Source organism: Phasianus colchicus, chromosome 7, assembly GCF_987193195.1.
Source record: "Phasianus colchicus chromosome 7, bPhaCol1.hap1.1, whole genome shotgun sequence".
NCBI lineage: Eukaryota > Metazoa > Chordata > Aves > Galliformes > Phasianidae > Phasianus > Phasianus colchicus.
Genome location: NC_143442.1, coordinates 5,836,927 through 5,855,701, shown reverse-complemented (window position 1 = coordinate 5,855,701; position 18,775 = coordinate 5,836,927). Strand labels below are relative to the sequence as shown.

Genomic DNA, 18,775 nt, shown 5'->3' with positions numbered 1-18,775 from the left:
GCTGGAGTAAAAAATCCCTTATGTGGCAAGCATCATCTTCCAGGGGAATTAATTTACATCCTCTTTTACATCATTTAGCATTGTGTGTATATGTTGGGGGCTAAGGGGATCTGGGCAGAGAGCTGCCAGTGGCACACCTCTAGGCACCTGAGTTTGCAGAGTTTTGGGTTTGGAACTGTGAGCCATGCTCACTGAGTTTGTAGGAACTGTTGTAGTCAGTTTTCTGCCTTAATTCTTCACGTGGCTTAAAGTTCTGCTTGTTTGTTACCCGGTGAGATTAGCACGCTCAGCAGTTGAAATCACCAGTCATTCCTGTTAAAGAGGTCAATAAAAAGTAATGTATCCTGTAGGTGAAACGAGCTGGGAACCCAAGAGGCTGGTGGGTGAGGAGAGCTCAGGGTGAGGGGATGTGGCTGTCCCAGCCTGCCAGGCAGCCCTCTGACTCCATTCTTTATTCCTCTTTCCGTGCCTCATCCTTTTTGCTGCCAGGTCTTCCATTGGCATTTTGAACTGTGGGCAAAGCTTTTTTCAAACACTGCTTCTGTTCAGTTCCCTTTTGCCCAATCTTATTTTTCTGCACATCAGTGAGATCTAACGCTGGGGGAGGAATCATAAAGGTAAATGCCACGGTGTTTCTGAGGATCCTCCTTTTCCTTATTTGGTGATTAGAGTTTTCAAACTTAATTCATTTCTCTTTAATTCCATGTTCCCCATGGCCTTATGAAACCTAAATGAATGTTATGTTTTCATTGCTTCTAGTATTTTGTTGCTGAGCTGCTGATTATTTTATAGTGAGGGATCTGACACATTCCATGCACTCCCCCATACTTACCTGCTAGTGTTGCCTTGATCTGAATAGTAGTGTTAAGCTTGGCTTTAGCTCTTGTTTAAAAATAAATTGATTTTTTTATTTTTTTTTTCTTTTTCTGAGATGAATTTTGCATTGTTTTGAGAATGTGAGAGCAGTGGATGAAACTTTGGTATTTAAAAATGTAATAGCAGACCTTAGATGCATAAGGTTTAGTAGTTAGACTGATATTTAATCTCTATAGCAGTGTTTTTTGCTGTAGTAAACCTCACTATTTCACACACCTCTTTGCAAGACCTTCTTTTGCCTCAAGCTATAAATGGAAGATGCAATTTTATTGTAACTATCTTGGATTAGGTACACAGGATCTGAGTTGGTTGCCATTGGCTCTGATATATGTGAGCAAAACTTCATAGTAACTTTTGCTTTTTCCATTTTAAAAAGTTAATTAACTGATAAGACATAACCCTGGAGCTTGGGTCTTCAAGCAGGGCAAGACAAAGGTTTAAAGAGAAGTTGAGACAACGCTCTGAAGCAATAAAGAATCTAGAAAAGGCAAAACATGGATAAAGTATAAAGAATCCTTCAGTTCTCTGTAGCCATTCAGATCTTAATTTATTTGTCTTTCATGTCAAACTTGTGCATAAAAACAATTTACTGTGAATTCTTGATGTGCTGTATTTACACTTCCATTCGAGCAACAGAAAAAGTTGGTTGTTTCCCAAATATATTCATACAGAAAGTTTCCTTTCCTTTTTGCATTGGATGAAATTAACAAGCAGTTATTTACTGTTGTTTTGAAAAGCGCTCTTAAAAATTTCAAATATATCTTCTGTAAAGGAAATGTGAAATTAATCATTTGAGTTGTTTTATCATTGACTTTAAGTCTTGGAATAACTTACTTCAAAATGGAATTGGTAATTACCACTTGGGGAAGTTTTGGAAGTACCTTTGATTGCATTCCCTTGCTTTTAAGAGAAATGATGGTGCTGGGTGTAATCAGAGATAGCTTTTGTCCCCTCTCCCCAGTTCTTGGGGTTGGTAGCAGAGCAGCACAGGAGGCTGCGTGGGTTGGATGTTCCTCTGTGCTTTGTTTTGCAGAGCTTTGAGCCTCAGCTTTGAGTCAGTGTCCTTATTTTAAAATATTTTTTTTTAAGAAGTCAGAGAAAATAAACATAGAACACTTTTGTAAAAATTTTTCTCTGCGTTGCTCTCCGAAGACAACCTTCCCCTGCTTTAAGTGTTCTCACTTGGAGTGTGATGCGTCTGATCTCGCTGTGATGACACTTGGCAGAAAGCTTTTGCATCAAGGGAGAGGAATTTTGTGGGAGAAACTGCTCTGAGCTCCAGCAAAGATGAACAAAACTTCACAGGTGGAAAGAGAATAAGATGAAAATCAAGCTGGTGATTTAATATCGCCGAGATTAAAATAGTTTTTACTGGAAAGACTCTAATATAGAAAACATACCGTGGTATCACAGTTGGCTGTACCCCAAGGTTAGCTAGAATGAGGCAGATGAAGAATATCTGAAAATACTAATAATCTCCCAGCAGGGTGGAAAGTATTGCTAGTTCTGATGCAATTTACTTTCCGTTGTGCTAATTTGTTTTTATTGCATTTGATTGTTTTTCAGTTAAATAAACCAACAAATTATGGTTCCATTATTTATAATTATATGATCTGAGCCAATGGTAAAGAAGTCAGAAATGGAGAACTTTTTGTTGCTATTGTATTTGTTGTATGTATGCTGTAGTAATCAATCACTGTTTTGATTGTGTAATTGCTTTAGAAACAAACTTGCAAACAAAAGCTTCATTCACAGATATTAAAAAGAAAGTGTAATGGGATCTCTTCTTTTCACACTGAAAGAAACGTGAGTTTTGCCACTGCTTTATAATCCCCATGCAGTTAGAACAGCGTGGTACAAATTTAAGAAAAGTAGCAGCAGGTAAATAAGAAATGTTTCCTTTTTTCTGTCTTCAAGGAAGGAACAGATCACGATAAGAAAAACATAATGTGCTGTAGGATATCTCCCTTTGCATCTTCTCTGTGATCTTCTGCCTTGTTTTAAGGAGAATAGAAGGGGAAAGCAAATCTTCTCTTTAGATCTGCTAGCTTCAAAAGAAGTGTAAAAAGAAATGTACTACCACTGAGACAGTGAACTACAACAGCAAACATGAGAATTATAAAAATAATTACACTCCTCTTCCGTTAAAAGGCAAACGGATTGGAACACATTAAAAAAAATTGCCTAATGTGACCCAGGGGAAATACTGGTTCTTACACATATGGAAATCAGAGTCTCATATGCATTATATATAAATATATCCTTCATCATCTTGGACTGTTAGTCTCTTCTGGTGATGCTTTTTTTTTTCTCTCTAAAGAAAGAAAGGCTGCCTTAAGGCAGAGTTTCTGTGAAACATTGTTTTTTTTCCCCCACATACTAAGAGTGTTTAGGAAGAGGTATGAAGAGCTTTTCTGGATCTATAATTTATACATTATGTATACGTGCGTAGCGCTCCACACATCAGTGTGACTGCTCTTACTGGGATTCAAATCCCTGTACGTAGATTTCCTACCGAGCAAATCTACTGAAAGGTCCAAAACATTTGATTTCTCACAGTTCTTTATGAACCTTTTCATAATTTCCCTATGCCTCTTACACCTTTACCCTAAGTAGCCATATCCTTACTGTACACACGCTGTACTGATCCTCCAATCTCAAGCACGTTATTTGGGCAGTCACAGCAGACAATATTGTAAGACAGCTGAAAGATGGTGCATTTAGATCTTGTATAAAGAGTGTGCCTTTTAATTAACTTTGGTCAAAGTAGACTTAGGCATGTGTCAGTTTTAGGCTGCAGGTGAATAGCCAGACTTCAGAACTCAAAGCATTCAACATCCTTATCTCTTTTTTTTTTACTGTAGAAATGTGATAATTGAAGTGAAAAGCTGAATGCAGGACTTTTTGTGCAATATGCAGTGCTACTTCAGAGAGATTTAATGTCAATTTCCATGAGTGGAATACAGAAAGTAATGAGGAGGTTTCCAAGTTTCCATGTTAGTCCTTTCTGAATTGAAGTTTTGAACTTGGATAAAGATGACAGTTCTGTATTGTAAAATGCCAGTTACCTGAATTCTGGAAAAGCATGGCTTATTAAAGAAAAAAGAGTAAAAGAGACCATATTTTGGTCCTATTGAAACTGGTCCAAATCTGACAATCTTCACTGAGGTGCATTTGTTTACACAGCATTATGCAGGCACATACGGTCATGGATAATTTCAAACCAGCCTATCTCCCCTTAAATGTTAGCCACAGTGCTGAGTAGTGAGAAAATCTGAATTCTGAGGAAAATGGAATGAATACAACCCAATGGACAACAGGCTACCACATAAATCCCTTCTGCAATAAGACCTATCCAACTGTGCATTAGTTTCTCTTAATGCGACATGCAAAATCAGGCTTGGGGAGAGAGAGGCTAAGCCAATGCAATGCAGTGTTTTCTTACGTCCAGTTACCTGCAAGATGATACCAACTGATAATTTTGTCAAACCTGATTCCAAAAACACATAGCCTGACATGCATAGTTGACTCGACAGTCTTACACAGGCATTTTTTGGGACCCTCCCCAGACTGGGTTTGCCAAGTGAGCTGACTGCAGTGTTCAGCTCTGCGCTGCTCTCATGAAAGATGCCCATGTGTTCCTGCTAAATCTGGGCCTGGATAGACAAAACAGGCTGCCTTTATCCAGCTCTCCTAAAGGCACTGACCAGAGAGAATGCAGTTGAGGCAGAGCTTCCCAAAGAAAGTCAGTGCTTTCAAAGTATTCAGCTAAGTGCTTTTCTGATTGGAGTTACTAGGAATACTGTACAGATGTTTGTTTTCCATTTTCTCTCTCTCTGTTATTTGGCATATTTGATTATCTGTATTTACTGTGTTCTCAATGCATGTATATATAACAGGGTATATTAGTTTTATTTTCAGGATGTGCAAAAATAATTCATCTTAAATATAACTTGACGATTGGTGCCACAAATAAATTGAACTCCAGTGCTTTTAGTTACTGTGGGCAACAGAAAGAGCAGAAAAGGAAGCATATTTTTGTGTTTTGTTATGTTCCCTGAAAGGAGTAGAAGGATAATTTCTATCATTAATCATCTAATGCACTTCCATTGATTTTTCTTTTTAATAGAAAATGAAAGTAAAAGCAATTCAAAACCTATAATAAAGTCAGGAAAAAAGGAAAATTGTGGAAGATTCCTTAGACTGATTGCATAATGTAGAAGCACTCAGATTGCAGTTATTCACTGGCCAAAATAAATTTGAAACATTAAAAATCATATTATTTTGTCTTCCCAGCCAGACAGTGTGAACCACTACAATAAGAAAACACTTGTATTAAAATGAAAATGATGCTAGGCATTAATGTATCAATCTCCTGTTCCACATCCAGTGTGTGGGTGGGAGGAAGGATGGGCCCTATTGCAATGCGTTTCTCTCCTATTTCTCCTTAAACAGTGGGCAGTCTTGGCTCAAAGACGAGAAAGAATTAAAACATCAATCACATACTTTAGCACAATTGACACGTACAGCTCAATTCTATGTGTTTCAAATCATATATTCCCTACCAAATGATCAATAACCTCATCCATAAATATTGAAGGAAAAACGTACTCTAGGAAGTTACTTTAAAGTGGAACACAAGTGAGTCCTGTTTCAGGCATTAAGTTGCAGAAATCAGCCTGCCTTGGGTTTGCTGGTTGTGATGTGCAGCCTCAAACGTTTTTAATCACTTTCAGACCAAGCTCCCTTCAGGCTGAGCCCTGGGAAGCTGCAAATAGATGCGCTGCCCCTTCTGTGGCTCCTGTCCTGCACTAATCTGTCTTCTGACAACATACGTGTCTTCTTGTGAGAAGGCTGTGGAGAGAAACCAGCCAAAGAATGGCTGCAGTCTTAAACTTTAAACTTAAACTCTTCCCTTTTCCTGTTACAGTCTCTTGTACACATTAAAATTGCTCCATTAGAGTCTTTTCTTCCCAATTCTTCCCTAACTCCCTGTTTATGCAAATCTTTTCAGTTGCTTATCTTTATCTTTGCAATTGCTATTTACATCTTTATTGCTTCCCAGCCTCATCTCAGGCCTCTCGTTTGTTTATAGTGCACGTTGGTTGGGGTCTGTGTTTACTCAGAGCTCTGTGTATTTGGTGGCATTTGTTAGCCCTTTAAGCACCACTGTCAATATCATTAATAATTACAAAATGGGAAGCTGGTGATCTCAGAGCCAGTTTCTCTGCTGAATAGCTAGTTTTTCCAACCCTGCCTTGCTTGTTTTTTCTAGATTTTCCTCTGTGATGTCCTTCCCAGCATCATTTGTTCTTTTTTTCAATTTTCTTTAAGGAATTATCTTGTGGTTTCCTTCTGTAAGTCCGTGCTTTGCTTCATTTCAGGGAGTGTGCTGAATATGAGAAGTGTTGTGGTGTTGAAATTTGGCAAATACTTGTGTCAGTACAGGATCAGGGCCTTAGTCTTCAATCTGAGTTGCAGCAGAGCCTTGTATTCTCTGTTATGTGTACAGCACTGCCTGTGGTCTCCTATAATTAGGGATTGCTATTTTGGGTATGTTGCACATAAATGTACATAAATGTTCCACCTGGGATTTTAGAGAAACTGATTATACGTGCGAAGGAGTGTCAATACAGAAAACAAATGAGATCATAATGGTTTGTGAGATGATGGTTAGAACCAGCAAGTCTGAATCCTTAAAGTTTTTTTTCTTAAGTATTATCTCTAAACTCCTTTTTCACTTACTCTAATATGTACTAGCTACTGGGTTACTGTTATGTTGAGGGGTAACAAGCATTTTTCTGAACAATGAAAAGGTAAACAGCCTCGTTGAAATAGTTCCTTTGACTTTACATGCTGCCTTTGTTTTTTTTTTCACTGATTCTTAGAATTTGAAGCCAGAGAAGCTTATTACACAATTGTTTCTGCTCCCCTTGGGGATAGGCCTCTCTTGTCTAGCCTCATCAGACATCTTCATGTATTAAGTCCAGCCACCTGTATTACACTGCTGCAGAGCTTTGCTTTTGGTGTTTGACCTGACTGTACCTTGCTGGAATTATCAGTCGTTGTTTTCAGATATTCTGATGATATGTAATTCCAGAGTTTTGTCACCACCAATTTAGAGATTCCAAACTGAAGTGCCGTGCTACAATATAATTGTAGTGCCTGATAGTTGATATTCTCTCTCTTCAGTTTTCACTCTTTGGAAACTGTTGAAATGCATTTTTAAAGGAGAATTGATTATAACTTTGGTAAGTGAATATGATTACCAAGAGTATCCGTAATTGGATTTTTACTTAAGAGGAACCATTATTTATGTTCTTGCAGTGTTGTGCCTATAATATTTCTATCCCAGTGCTCTCTTTTGTTAGGACCATCTCTGGAGCTGTAAGTCAGGCATGAGCACAGGCAGAGGACTTGAGTTCCCCTGATTGGATGCTCACAGGCTTCTTTGATAGTGACATAACGTCTAAAGATGTTGTTGGCATCTCTGCAATTTGTCAGCGTGCAAACATTTGATTTCACAGTGTTCAAGTTTATAGATTAGTCTGCTATTTACTTTTAATTTAAGATAAATGTAGTTAAAGTATATAGCTTCCATATGCTTCTTTATGCCTTATGCTAAGATGATGGCACACAAGTGCGCTCTTGCGGGTGTAAATACAGAACAAGAAGACAGGGACTGTCGTACTGAATATCTTGTTAGCAGTCCTAGCTTCGTGTTCCTGCAGGACCCTGTACTGATGGAAGGGGGAACTTCCTCCCAACACCATTCAGGTAGCAGCTGACTTATGCCTTGAAGCAAAGCAGTCGCATCTGCTGCTATTTTCATCGCTCATGTTAATCGCTTAGAGTTGCTGGCATCTTAAATGTTCATTAAACAGCTCCAGTTCTGCCCTGGGAACAGGCCTGTGCTGTCTCTGCACTACGCAGCCTACAGGTGATGGAGCTGGGCCATGGAGATGCCCCACAGCTCTCGGCCCCAGGCAGGGTGGGAATGGTTTCCTCTCACTTGGCCCTACCTCTCTGGTCACTTCTTTATAAAAATATGTTTTCTCTTAGCATTTGGAACCTGGTTACCTTTTGTTTAATTCATGATCTTGTTTTTGTTGTTAGGGAGAATATGTACTTTTTTTTTGTGCCAGCTATTGTTTGATATTTATGTCAACAGAGCTGCATTAAATTGTCACCTTGGAGCGTGGGCCCAAGTGTTTAATTCCAATTTGGTGGTGTTTACTGGCACTAATAAGAAATAGCAGGACTTCAAAGGGAAATTTTGCGTTTCTCTTCATGGAAACCAAGATTCAAAACCCTGGCAGTGTCCTGTTAGTAGCTGCTTCAATTCATGTTTGTATCCATTTTAAATGCTGCAGCGAGGTGGCAATCACACATTGTGTCTAGGAGGGACTTACAGTTACTGTGTGATTTTTGTTTTCTCAAAGCATAGAGCTGAAAATGGGCTGTATTTGCCCTTCGGTGGTATCCCACTTAAAAAAAGAATTGAGATGTTGACAGAGCAGAGATTGCTTTGTGGTATGAGTTTATTTAAAACCGTTGTGACAGACCTGAAGATTATGAGGAAATATTTCTTATGGAAAGAGAACATACATGAGCCAAGCCAATCAGTAGTTTGAAACCATTGCGGATGAATAATTTTATTAACTTTTCTGCAGGTTCATTAAAAAGAAATTTGTCTCATTCTGTTTCCAGAAGTGCCTGTACTTGAAAATATTTTTGTCTTCAAAGAGCTGACTTAACTGAGGAATAAGTTTGCAGCAGGAAAATAGGAGGTGAATATTTCCTGAGCAAACCACCAGTATGGATCCATCAGTAACACTGCTTCCTACCTTGTACTTCTGAAGCATTAAAATGCCCTGATAGGCATTTGTTTCATTGTTTAATTTATTTTAGCAGTTTGTGCTGCTTGTCTCAGATACAGCATATGCATATAGTAGAAATCCTACTGTTTCTTCAGGCTAACATGCCATATAGATCAGGCATTTTCACGAATCTTGGAGATAATTCAGACCAAACTGGAGAAGTCATGCATCAGCATCATTGTTGAAGATGGTTGCAGACTGAGTGGAAATGGGTTCCCTAACATGTCTGAAGTTCATCGTCCTGCTTAAGCCCATCTGAGAAAACGTGGGTCCATGCTGTGTGAGGACACAGATGTTCATGCTGGGATTTTGTTCTGTGCACATACAAGGAGTGCCTGCCCTGGCCAGCCAACCCATTAGCTGCCCAGTATGTGCTGCTGTGTGCCCTCCAGTGTAGCATTCCCTCTTGGTACTGGCAAGTGCAGGACTCCAGGAAAGTGAAAAGCTGGCTGAACATTTGGTCCTTAAGTAGTATTTTGGGCTTCAGAAATAGGTTTTTGGATTCCTTGTTTTTCAGCTGCTGCCTTTTCTCCTTGGTGATACTGAGGGCTTTTTGTTCCGTCAGAAATGGCCTGATGGAGTTACCAGGATATGCACTTATAAAAATTGTTAAAATGGAGAAGTAATTCTGAATTTACAGTCACCTGCCTGTCCCTAATCACCTCACAGGAGATCCTTCTCCTCTGCTATTCCTAAAATCCCCATGTTCTTCCTCTGTCCTCCCCAGGAATGTCTTTTATGCCATTCTGACAAGTTGCTTCACCTTTCCTCTGCCTTTTAAATCTTTGCAGTCTGTGCACTAATTTAAATTTCTTGTTCCAGCTTTGAAATCTCCCTGCCTTCATTTCCCACTTGCTTTTGTTTCACATTGTTGTTGTCAGTAATATCAGCCTCATTCCTCTCCTCCTCACTCATGATTCTCCATGGTACATTTCAAGATGTCACTTCTCAGACAAAACATTACACTTTCTGCTTTTCAACTCCTCCTTGTCTCCATGCTTTTTTCATTGTTGCTTCTTGTGTCAAAAATGTGATTACCTTCGTTGATCTCTGAGAGTCTTCAGGGTCTCTTTAAAGCCCATGTTTTCTTTTTAAATTTTTCTGGCAAGTTTTTGTTATGTGTAATGTAATCCCCCTCAAATGTAGTTGCTAATATCTGTATTATATTGCTTCAAAATTACTATTGCATGCAAGCGTTACAGCACAATTCAAATTACTTGTTGTTTTCTTTCCTCTACCTGTGTTTATTATTGATGCTAATTTCTTTATGCTCCATAATCTCTGTCAAATATTTGCCCCGACCTTACACATCCGTTACTTTTTGCATCTAAATAGCCTGAGCAAACTCAGTGAATTATGAGTATGCTTAAAATTAAGGGTATTTGTGCAGATCAGGCCATTAGATAATAACTCATTGCAGCATGGAGTGCCTGTTTTAACACTGGTATTTAAAAGTTCCATTGCTTGTGTTACCATTAATAAATGTCGAGAATGAATTGTAGTCTTCTGTCGGATAGTAGTAAACATTGCAACAGGATAGTTTATCATGCAATTGCAAATATTGCTGGACAGGGCCTGCAGCACAGGATATTGCTCACTTGTAGCTGCTGCAGCAATGCTGAGGAGTGTTGCATACACTTCATGATTTTGTGTTGCTGAATCCTTAGTGTCCTTGCTGAAGGTAATGAGGCTACAAAGACCTCGGGCAGCAGAGTCTATTACTTCTTTAACCTTTCTGAAGAGGGCAATTACACCGCTTTCCCATACGGTGCAGCGACCTCTGTCCTTCTGCTTTCGTAATTGAGAAAGAGAACGTCTCCGAGTTGCTGCCTTCCAGTGTGGAGAGATGGCAAAGGTCAAAAGGATTGCAAGTGAACGGCTAGGATCAGCAGTTTAGAGGTGGTTATTAATATGCTGATTTACTGTCACTCGAGTCTAAAGAGACTTTTCACAATTGCTTGCCTTGTGCATGCTCTTTAAAATGCTGATTTTTTTCCTCAGAAATCTAATTATATTTTAATAAATTACTTTTTATTTCTAGGTGGTTGCTGACTTACCCTTCCTCCCAAGCAGCACCATAGTTAAAAACGGAATCTGTGTGAATTCATTGCAGGGTTACACCTTGGTAAATCTTTAAACTGTAAGAAAACAATGAGTTATTTTTCCCTTTTTCTTAATGCACTCCTAGTTACATGAAGTGCCAGCGACAAGAAAAAATATATTCAGCCTTAAAAATCTGAATTATTTAGTAATCTCCATGAAGTAATAACACAGGTTGTTGAAGTTAAATAATAATATCTGGATTAAACCATTTCATCTTCTGTAGCTCTATGGTGCAACGTGTGGAGTTGCCTGAAGTCAGAGAGCCTGGCATGACTAAACTCTCGGGGCCAAATTTAATTCCTAACTCTGTCCCTGACTTCATTACTTTAATCAAGTCACAACCTTTCTTTGCCTGGGTTAACCTACAGGATAGGATATAAATAGCCTATAATCTTGGAGATTTTCTGAGAATTAATTATTATTAATGAAATGAAAGGCTCCATGATGTGCAGGCTATTTTTATTTATTATAATTACTTATTATTAATTCACTGAAACTTTAGAAAGTTTTATTGTAGGCTTCCTGTGACTCAGATTTTTATATTAATACATTTGTCCCCTGCTATGGCTATTCAGTGCCATTATCCACCTTAATAAATTGTTACAGGCTAGCTTCAAAAAAAGTGTGAGGTGTTGAAGGAAAAGGGAATTTGGCTTAAAATGGAATGTGGGGAAAATCAGTGCATGTCAGTCCTGGGCTGTGCTCTTTGCAAGCCCCCTTTGACTCTTGACTGACCATAACAGCATCTAAGTTGGAGTTCAGGACCTCAGCCTCACTCCAGCACTGTCTGCTATTTCCAGTTGCCATGGCCCAGTCTTGGTGGTAAAGCTTTAGGCAGGGGACCAGCCTTGTCAATGCTGTGTGCAGAGGTAAAGCTGTGTAAGTGTGGAGGAGTTCTCCCTCTGCCCATGCTGAAGGCACTGCAATTGGGTGGAGCTCAGACCCTGTCTTCGTCTGATGCCCATGCGGTAATTGCTTTTTGGGTTTGGTTGGTTTTCATATTGATGCATCCATTCAGTGGTGCTCTTATAGCAAGTGGTCATGTGCCATAAAAGCAGGTATAGGTCTTGCTTTGTCTCCTAAACATCTCCATCTATTGGGAAAGAGATAGAAAATCTTATGTGGCCAGAGAGAGGGAGCCCAGGAGGAGGCACGCTGTTTAGGGCGCACAGTCTGGAGGTGATTGTATCTTGCTGCAAGAAGCCCTGAGCTTCGTAAGCAGCATCTGCTGCTCAGACACTTGTTCTCTTTATCCATAATGCAGAGAGGATGACAATTGTGGAGAAGGAAGCTTTCTTTTACTTCTTTTATTTTTTCACACTTCAAAGCAGTTTCAGTTCCATGGGGGATGTGTGCATTGCAGCTTGGGAATCCTGACCTCGACCAGACGTGCTTTATGGCACAGAGCTGCGGTGTTATATCTTTTCTTATTTGGTCTCACAATGTATTATTAGTTGAACTGTTGCCCCAACGCTTACAATGACTGCCTCTTTGAGAATATTGAATTTATATCATCATTTAGGCAACAGACTGCTTGAATAAGAGTGTGTCTTTATGGTTTTGCAGAGCTCTTAGAACATGTTTGAGTGATGCATGAATAATGACCAAAAAATAAATCAGCTTTATGCTATTAAGCCAGAGGAGTGAATCTTGCATGGAGCACAAGCAGAGACTAACTACAGTGTAATACAACACACAGAACAGCATAAAGGTTTCTATCCCTTTGCTCTCCAGCTGTTACATGCCTGACAGAGAACAACGAATCCGCTGACGTCTCTGAATGCATGAAATGGGCTGGACCTATGCCACCTCTTGTGCAAGACTGTCTCATTCCCTGCAAAGATGACTGCACATTTACCCCTTGGTCTAAATTTACAGCGTGCTCATTTGACTGTGAATCAACAAAAACTAGGAGACGATCACTCACAGGTAAAATCTTTTCTAATATTTATCTAATGATGATATTCTTGAGTGATGTATCTTAGATGCTGGTGAACTGATGTTGGAGTTTCAGAAAATCCCAAAAGGAACAGGCAATTCCTGTTTGATTTTTAGTCTGATTCTGATCATTGCCTTCTTTATGCACGTGCCTTTTGGGATGAGAATACTGCAAAAAAACCTCAGTGGTGAGAACCTGTTTTTACTCAGAAACCAAATAGCGATGACACCTTGTGAGAGTTTATTTGACCTATTTAATCATGAAACATGAAGAAAAATATTTTTTCAGTTTTAGGCTGTTGAAATCAGGATAAAACTTAAAACTGGGAGGTCTAGGCATAGCACTATTCAGTCGTTCAATAGTGCAAATTAATACCATGGGTGAAGAAAGAACAGTATCGTTCAAACAGTTTTGTTTGATCTTTTATATATATTCATAAAAAACAACTCTGGTTCAAACCATTTAATGGAACATTCTTCCATACTTGCTGTTGTGGTATATAATTATGTTATTTGAATGCTGACCAAACTGAAAAGCTTTGTAACTCTAGGATGTTAATAGTTGAGAGCAACTTGCTTTGTTAGGATTTGTCTCCCCCCCACATAGTAAATCAAGTCAAAATGAATTATACTGTTTCCAGCTTTACAGCAAATTTGCTGTTGTTACCCTGAACATTCGTATCTTGACATGTTGCTGTTTTGTGTCTGAGAGCTGTGGTGCACACAACTCCTTTTCTGGAGGTGAGCTCCACTGCTAGAAGTGAAACTTCAAAGAATTCTACTGTGAAGTGGAAAACTAACATAGTCGTAAGAGTATCTGCTGCGATAATGTCTGGGAACAGAATGGCAACCAAACCGGGTGGCTACCACTGTTTCTTTCTTCTGGAAGCACTTGTACCATGATTATTTTGTTATTGCTGAAATGATCCAAGTTTTTAGTAAGTAGCAATCACAGTATGTAGACACAATGGCATCAAGCTGCCATTCGTGAGTATGGCTCACTGTAAAGATTTTGCTTCTACATAAAAATCATTGTTATAAAATGCTCTATTGTTTCTGTCAAAGAGCACAGTCTAAAATCTTACCCATATTGATGCCTGTATGTTTAAAATGGTAGCAATCCTCCATCTCTATCAGATTAATATCTGCATGATCTTATGGAAAATATGATACCGTAAGAAAAAGTTGAATATATACTTGCAGGTGGCTTTAAATCTGAATTGTCACTATGAACATGCCTGCAAAATTCAAAACAGCATGGCCCCACCTACATTCTTTCTCGTTCTGTTCTGCATCAGACATAGATCTGTTCATGCAAGTGGCCCTCAGCCCACTGCCTGCCAGGGCATCCTGAGAAGCTGGTGGTGAAGGGCAGCAGGTGTCCTGGGTGGGACTGGGCAGCACAAAGCCACAGATTCCAGCAAGGGAAAGACCAAATCAGAAATCACTCTTAGGAAGCCACAGTTCCAAAGAGGTTTGTTGGATTAGGGCTCTCCTTTCTTTACATAAAACTTGGTGATAACTGGTACTGGCTTCATCATATAGCTGGAGTTTTTAATCTCATCACTATGACCTCGGTCCAAAGATCCAAGAGAAGTGTTGTTTGGGGTGTACTTCATAGTGTTGAAGAATCCTCTCTCCACTTGTTTTTCACCTTTTTTATGTATGAGTTGCATCTCCTTGCTCAACATATGTCTACGCTCAAATGAATGCTTAGAGTTAATTATAAGAGTTCATTAATAATGTCATTTAGTGGGAATCTGCTATTTGTTTGCTAAGTATTTGCCTGCCTCCCCCTCAGTTTTTGGTATTATCCATTTTACTTTGTAAGTAATCATAGACTCTACGCAGAAAATTAGTCATTAATTAAGGAGCTTATTAAAAACATATCAAAATTCAAAGTCATTATAATGAGAATGCAGCTTTTAAGCCAGTCTTCAGTTAATAAATAGTCAAATATTCAGTATATTATAGATACATTACATTTTATGTAGAAATGTATTCTCTTAATGTCATTTAGTTTTTATGCATAGTACATGCTACCTGGTAATGTTGAATGTAATATTGAATGACTACAATATTTGTTAGTGTTCAGAAGCTCAGTTTATAACGAGAAAATGCTACTTAATTGAAGGGTTTGTGTCCTTGAAAATGTTTGGGAATGGTATTTTTAATCAGCATTTTTGTAGCACTCTGTGAAGATCATAGAAATATCACCGCTGCTGATTCTAAAATGACTTCTTTGTGAACAGTATGGATTGGATGCTACAACAGGGCTTTAATAGCACCTTCGTTAGAAGATTCCTACAAAATGGATGGCAAGACAAGCTGTGTTGTGGCAGAGTGAGGTTATTAGCATCCTTACCTATATCTGATGTGCTTCATGTAGTCCTGCCAAAAATTAGGACCCACACAGTCATGGCAAATCCCAAATTCCTCTGCCACTAGAGAGTTCCCAATCTATTTAGAGCCTTTTAAGACTCTCCTTGAAGCATGGGGAGTTGTACCTTTTTACCTGAATTTATACATTTATACATTCATGAGAGTTAAGGAGGATAATTTCTCCAAAATCCTCTATGGTAGTTGGATTTGTAGATGCCAGTGTGGCATGTCCCATCCTCCAGATGTCCAGCTGCTGTGTGGGCACGCAGGGAGATGGGCACGGGTCCAGGCACACACAGCCACGTGCCTGCATGGTTCTGTTCATTCCCCGCTCTCCTTTAGGGCTTCCCTGCCATTGTGCTGCCAGCTGAAAAAAAATAATGCTGGCATTATTTGATTTCTTTGGGCTTATTTTCCTTTTGTGCTTGCAAACTTCACCTTCCCCAAGACTCTGGACATACACTTTTTAGAGAGCTGGAGTTTGAAGGACATGAGTCTGAAGGGCTCTTCTCTTTGCAGAGATGCATGTTTGTACACAAAACAGGTTTTGTTAAGGCCAACTCGTGCTCCTGTTGAAATGACTGCTGGACTAGCAAGGGGGCTGTTAGGTATACAGCTTATTGTTTGGTTTTAGTATCATACTTGTCTGCAATTGCAAAGAGAAAACATTTCTTTTCAGATCAAAGCGTTAAAAACTTTTTGTAGGAGTATTTTTAGAGTGTACAGGATCCCCAAGGGGTGTTTGAGGATGTGATACAGATGCAGTTGTTAGTGAAGATGAATCTCCCCTTCTGCTTGGATGCCAAATACAAAGACATTCCTGAGCTCAGACAGTGTAAAGATTACTCCACTTCACACTGCCTAACCCATGCCAAGAAAGGCATTGATTTTACCTTCCAGAGGCTGTGCACAGACCTTTTTTCTGCTTGAGCAGTTGTAGGGATTCAGGGAGCATGGATTCTCTCCTTTGCATTATCTCCTTCCAGGGACCTCTTCTCATGTCTAGAAGTCCTCTAGGAGCAGGGTCTGCAGAGTGCAGTTGCAAAGAGCTGCTCTGCAGGTTCATTTAAATGCTTCTGCCTTCCTAAAGTTGCTGAAGGAGAAAGATCTGTAAATAGCCTTCTTTTAAAGCCTGTTGAAGGAACAGAGCAAAAGAAAAGATTAAACCAATTGTAACCATTGAAATGCTTTCCAGCCCTGATAATTTACTGAGGATTATCTTTTCTGTTTTCTTCAAAGTACAGTTTGTGTGCAGAGTGCATCTTTAACTAATTTGTAAAGTAGCATCAAAGAAGAAGTTGTGGCTAATGTGGAGTCCTTTCTAGGTTGTCCTGGCAACCATTGATTGCAAGCAAATAGAGACAAAACAATCAATTTATTTGCATCAGATAATTAGAGAAAAGTGATATTATATTAAATTACAAAACGTTTTCTGAGCAGACTGTTAGTACAACAAGGCTTTGCATTTTGCTCCTTGCCCTATCCATCAAAACAGTATTTCTGAGTTCTCTGGTTGCCCCTGGAGATAAATACATGGTCCTTGCACTCCAAAGCACTGGCAGCAGCTAATAGATGCCTAGGAAATGTTCCTGGATATTAACATTCAGATTGTCTTGGTTCTAATGTGTTGAATTCCTGCAAGTATAAATAATATGACATGTCGTTATCAAAAGTAGCAGATGTTAAGCTAACGAACAGATTTCTCTGGTTGGAACAGGGAGAAGCAGAAAGCGAGACAAATGCCAGAACACAGAAGTTTATCCTCAGGTTGAAACAGAGCTGTGCCCCTGCGAGGTGTTTACCTCCCAGCCCCATGGAAACTGGTCAGACTGCATTATCGGAGGAGGGAAGGTAGAGCTGCAGGCAGGAGTGCAAACCCATGGAGACACCAAGGAGTGCGGACAGGGCGTGCGGCTGCGAGCTGTTGCCTGTTACGATAAGGCAGGCAGGCTGGTGGAACCATCTCACTGTAGCAGCTCAGGTAAGGAGATTAAAAAAAAAACAACAAAAAAAAAAGTGCACAAAGTATGTAAATAGACCTGATGCTGGGTGCGGCGATCCACTCAACAGTTTTTGGAGCCTGTCACTTGAGTGTAACGGTGTGCTTGCTGGATTAGGACAGCTTTCTTGAGATTGCTGTAACACAGTTCTTCTTATCTATCTTGGGACCAAGGTTTTCTTCCATCTAGGAGTCTGATGACATTTCTACAATTGAAGTGAAATAGAAGAGGGCTAAAGTTGACTACACTAGTGGCATTTAAATGGATTTCTACTGTTTGTATTAATTCCATAAAAGTCTAAAGTAGATTAGAGATTAGAGGGAGAAGTTGTATTTCAATCAGCAAATTCTTTCAAGATATCTCCTACTTCAGTTTTTACTTGTTTGTAAACCTTTATTCCTTTTGACTGAATCTGGTAATTCTTAGAGTTGTTTTCAGTGTGGGATTTTCCTGATACAGTCTTATATAATTGCAGTAGGTCTGTGATGTCCTTGTTATGCTGCTCATTACTCGTGACTTCAGCAGTCAGTGGTCTTGTCCTTGTAACTTTGAACCAGCCTTGAGCTCCAAGTGATATACAGCATATATTCTAATTTCACTGTTTGCTGGGACTCTAGGCTGTGCTTCTGTCCTAGAAGCAGTTTGTCTGTATGTATAATATATATCAAACACATGCCTTAGAGGTAGGGCAGTAACAGAGCTGAAACAAGCAGGAGATGTCACTCCACCAGGGTATTTTCTCCCCATTGCCATAATTTGCAGTTCGTTGAAATCATTACTCTGAATTGATTTACAGGCAAAAGCATTATCTTAGGAACAAATTCTTTACCCATGCTGCTCCCAAAACACTAATGCTCTCTGACGTCCAGCCAAAAAGTTTAGGATGCCACGCAGTGCAGTACAGTGAGTTGGAAGACTTGGTGAGCTCTGTAATGGGAGAAGGAGGAACGAAGTCTCAGGAGGAGATTAATAAGTACAAGTGGGGCCATTATTGTTCCTGAATACGAGGGAATGGAGAGGCTGCTCTGTGGAGGGTCTTCAGGACAAGGATCAGCGGGCTGAGCTGCATGTGATAAAAGGAAAATAAAAACACATCCTGATGAAGTGATTCAGTTCTGGAGTGAATTTCTCTCGCAGCTGCTTATGGCTGTTCCAGCTGGCTGCACGGATTCATAAAGCAGCTTTCCGTGGTTTGTGTTTCAACAATGTGCTGCTGTACCAATTGATTATGCCTCTGTGGCCCATGAAGGAGGAATGCTATACCTTACCCCCACAATGTTACCTTTTCTTCTGCCAAAAGGGAGCTGCTGAGCTTTGAAAGGTGGATAAGGTGGATTTGACCGTAGTGTCTTGCTCTTTTGAAAACCTGAAGGCTTTTATCACTATTAAAAGAGGAGCTTGTCTATGCGTGGGGCTTCTCTGCATAACCTTGAAGCCTGTCAGTGATATTTATGTGGTATTTTTAATGGTCAGGCTTTTCTTAGGGAGTGGTAGCTTAAGGGGATCATTGTTGGCTTTCTTGTCTTCAGCTTTTTATCTGAGCAGAAATGATTGCTGTGTGGCCCTGGCACAGGATTCATGTCAGAGGCTACAAGG

At 39.6% G+C, this 18,775-nt stretch overlaps 1 protein-coding gene across 16 annotated transcripts in view; it reads left to right on the top strand.

Moving 5' to 3' along the window:
* THSD7B (thrombospondin type 1 domain containing 7B) overlaps nt 1-18,775 on the top strand; it is a 291,273-nt gene that overhangs the window by 185,367 nt on the left and 87,131 nt on the right. For all 16 annotated transcript variants that reach the window (XM_090143541.1, XM_090143539.1, XM_090143548.1 and 13 more), the window contains 2 exons: nt 12,594-12,788; nt 16,897-17,160. In XM_090143541.1, the coding sequence (XP_089999667.1) occupies nt 12,594-12,788; nt 16,897-17,160 (459 nt within the window). The remainder of the gene's footprint in view (nt 1-12,593; nt 12,789-16,896; nt 17,161-18,775) is intronic.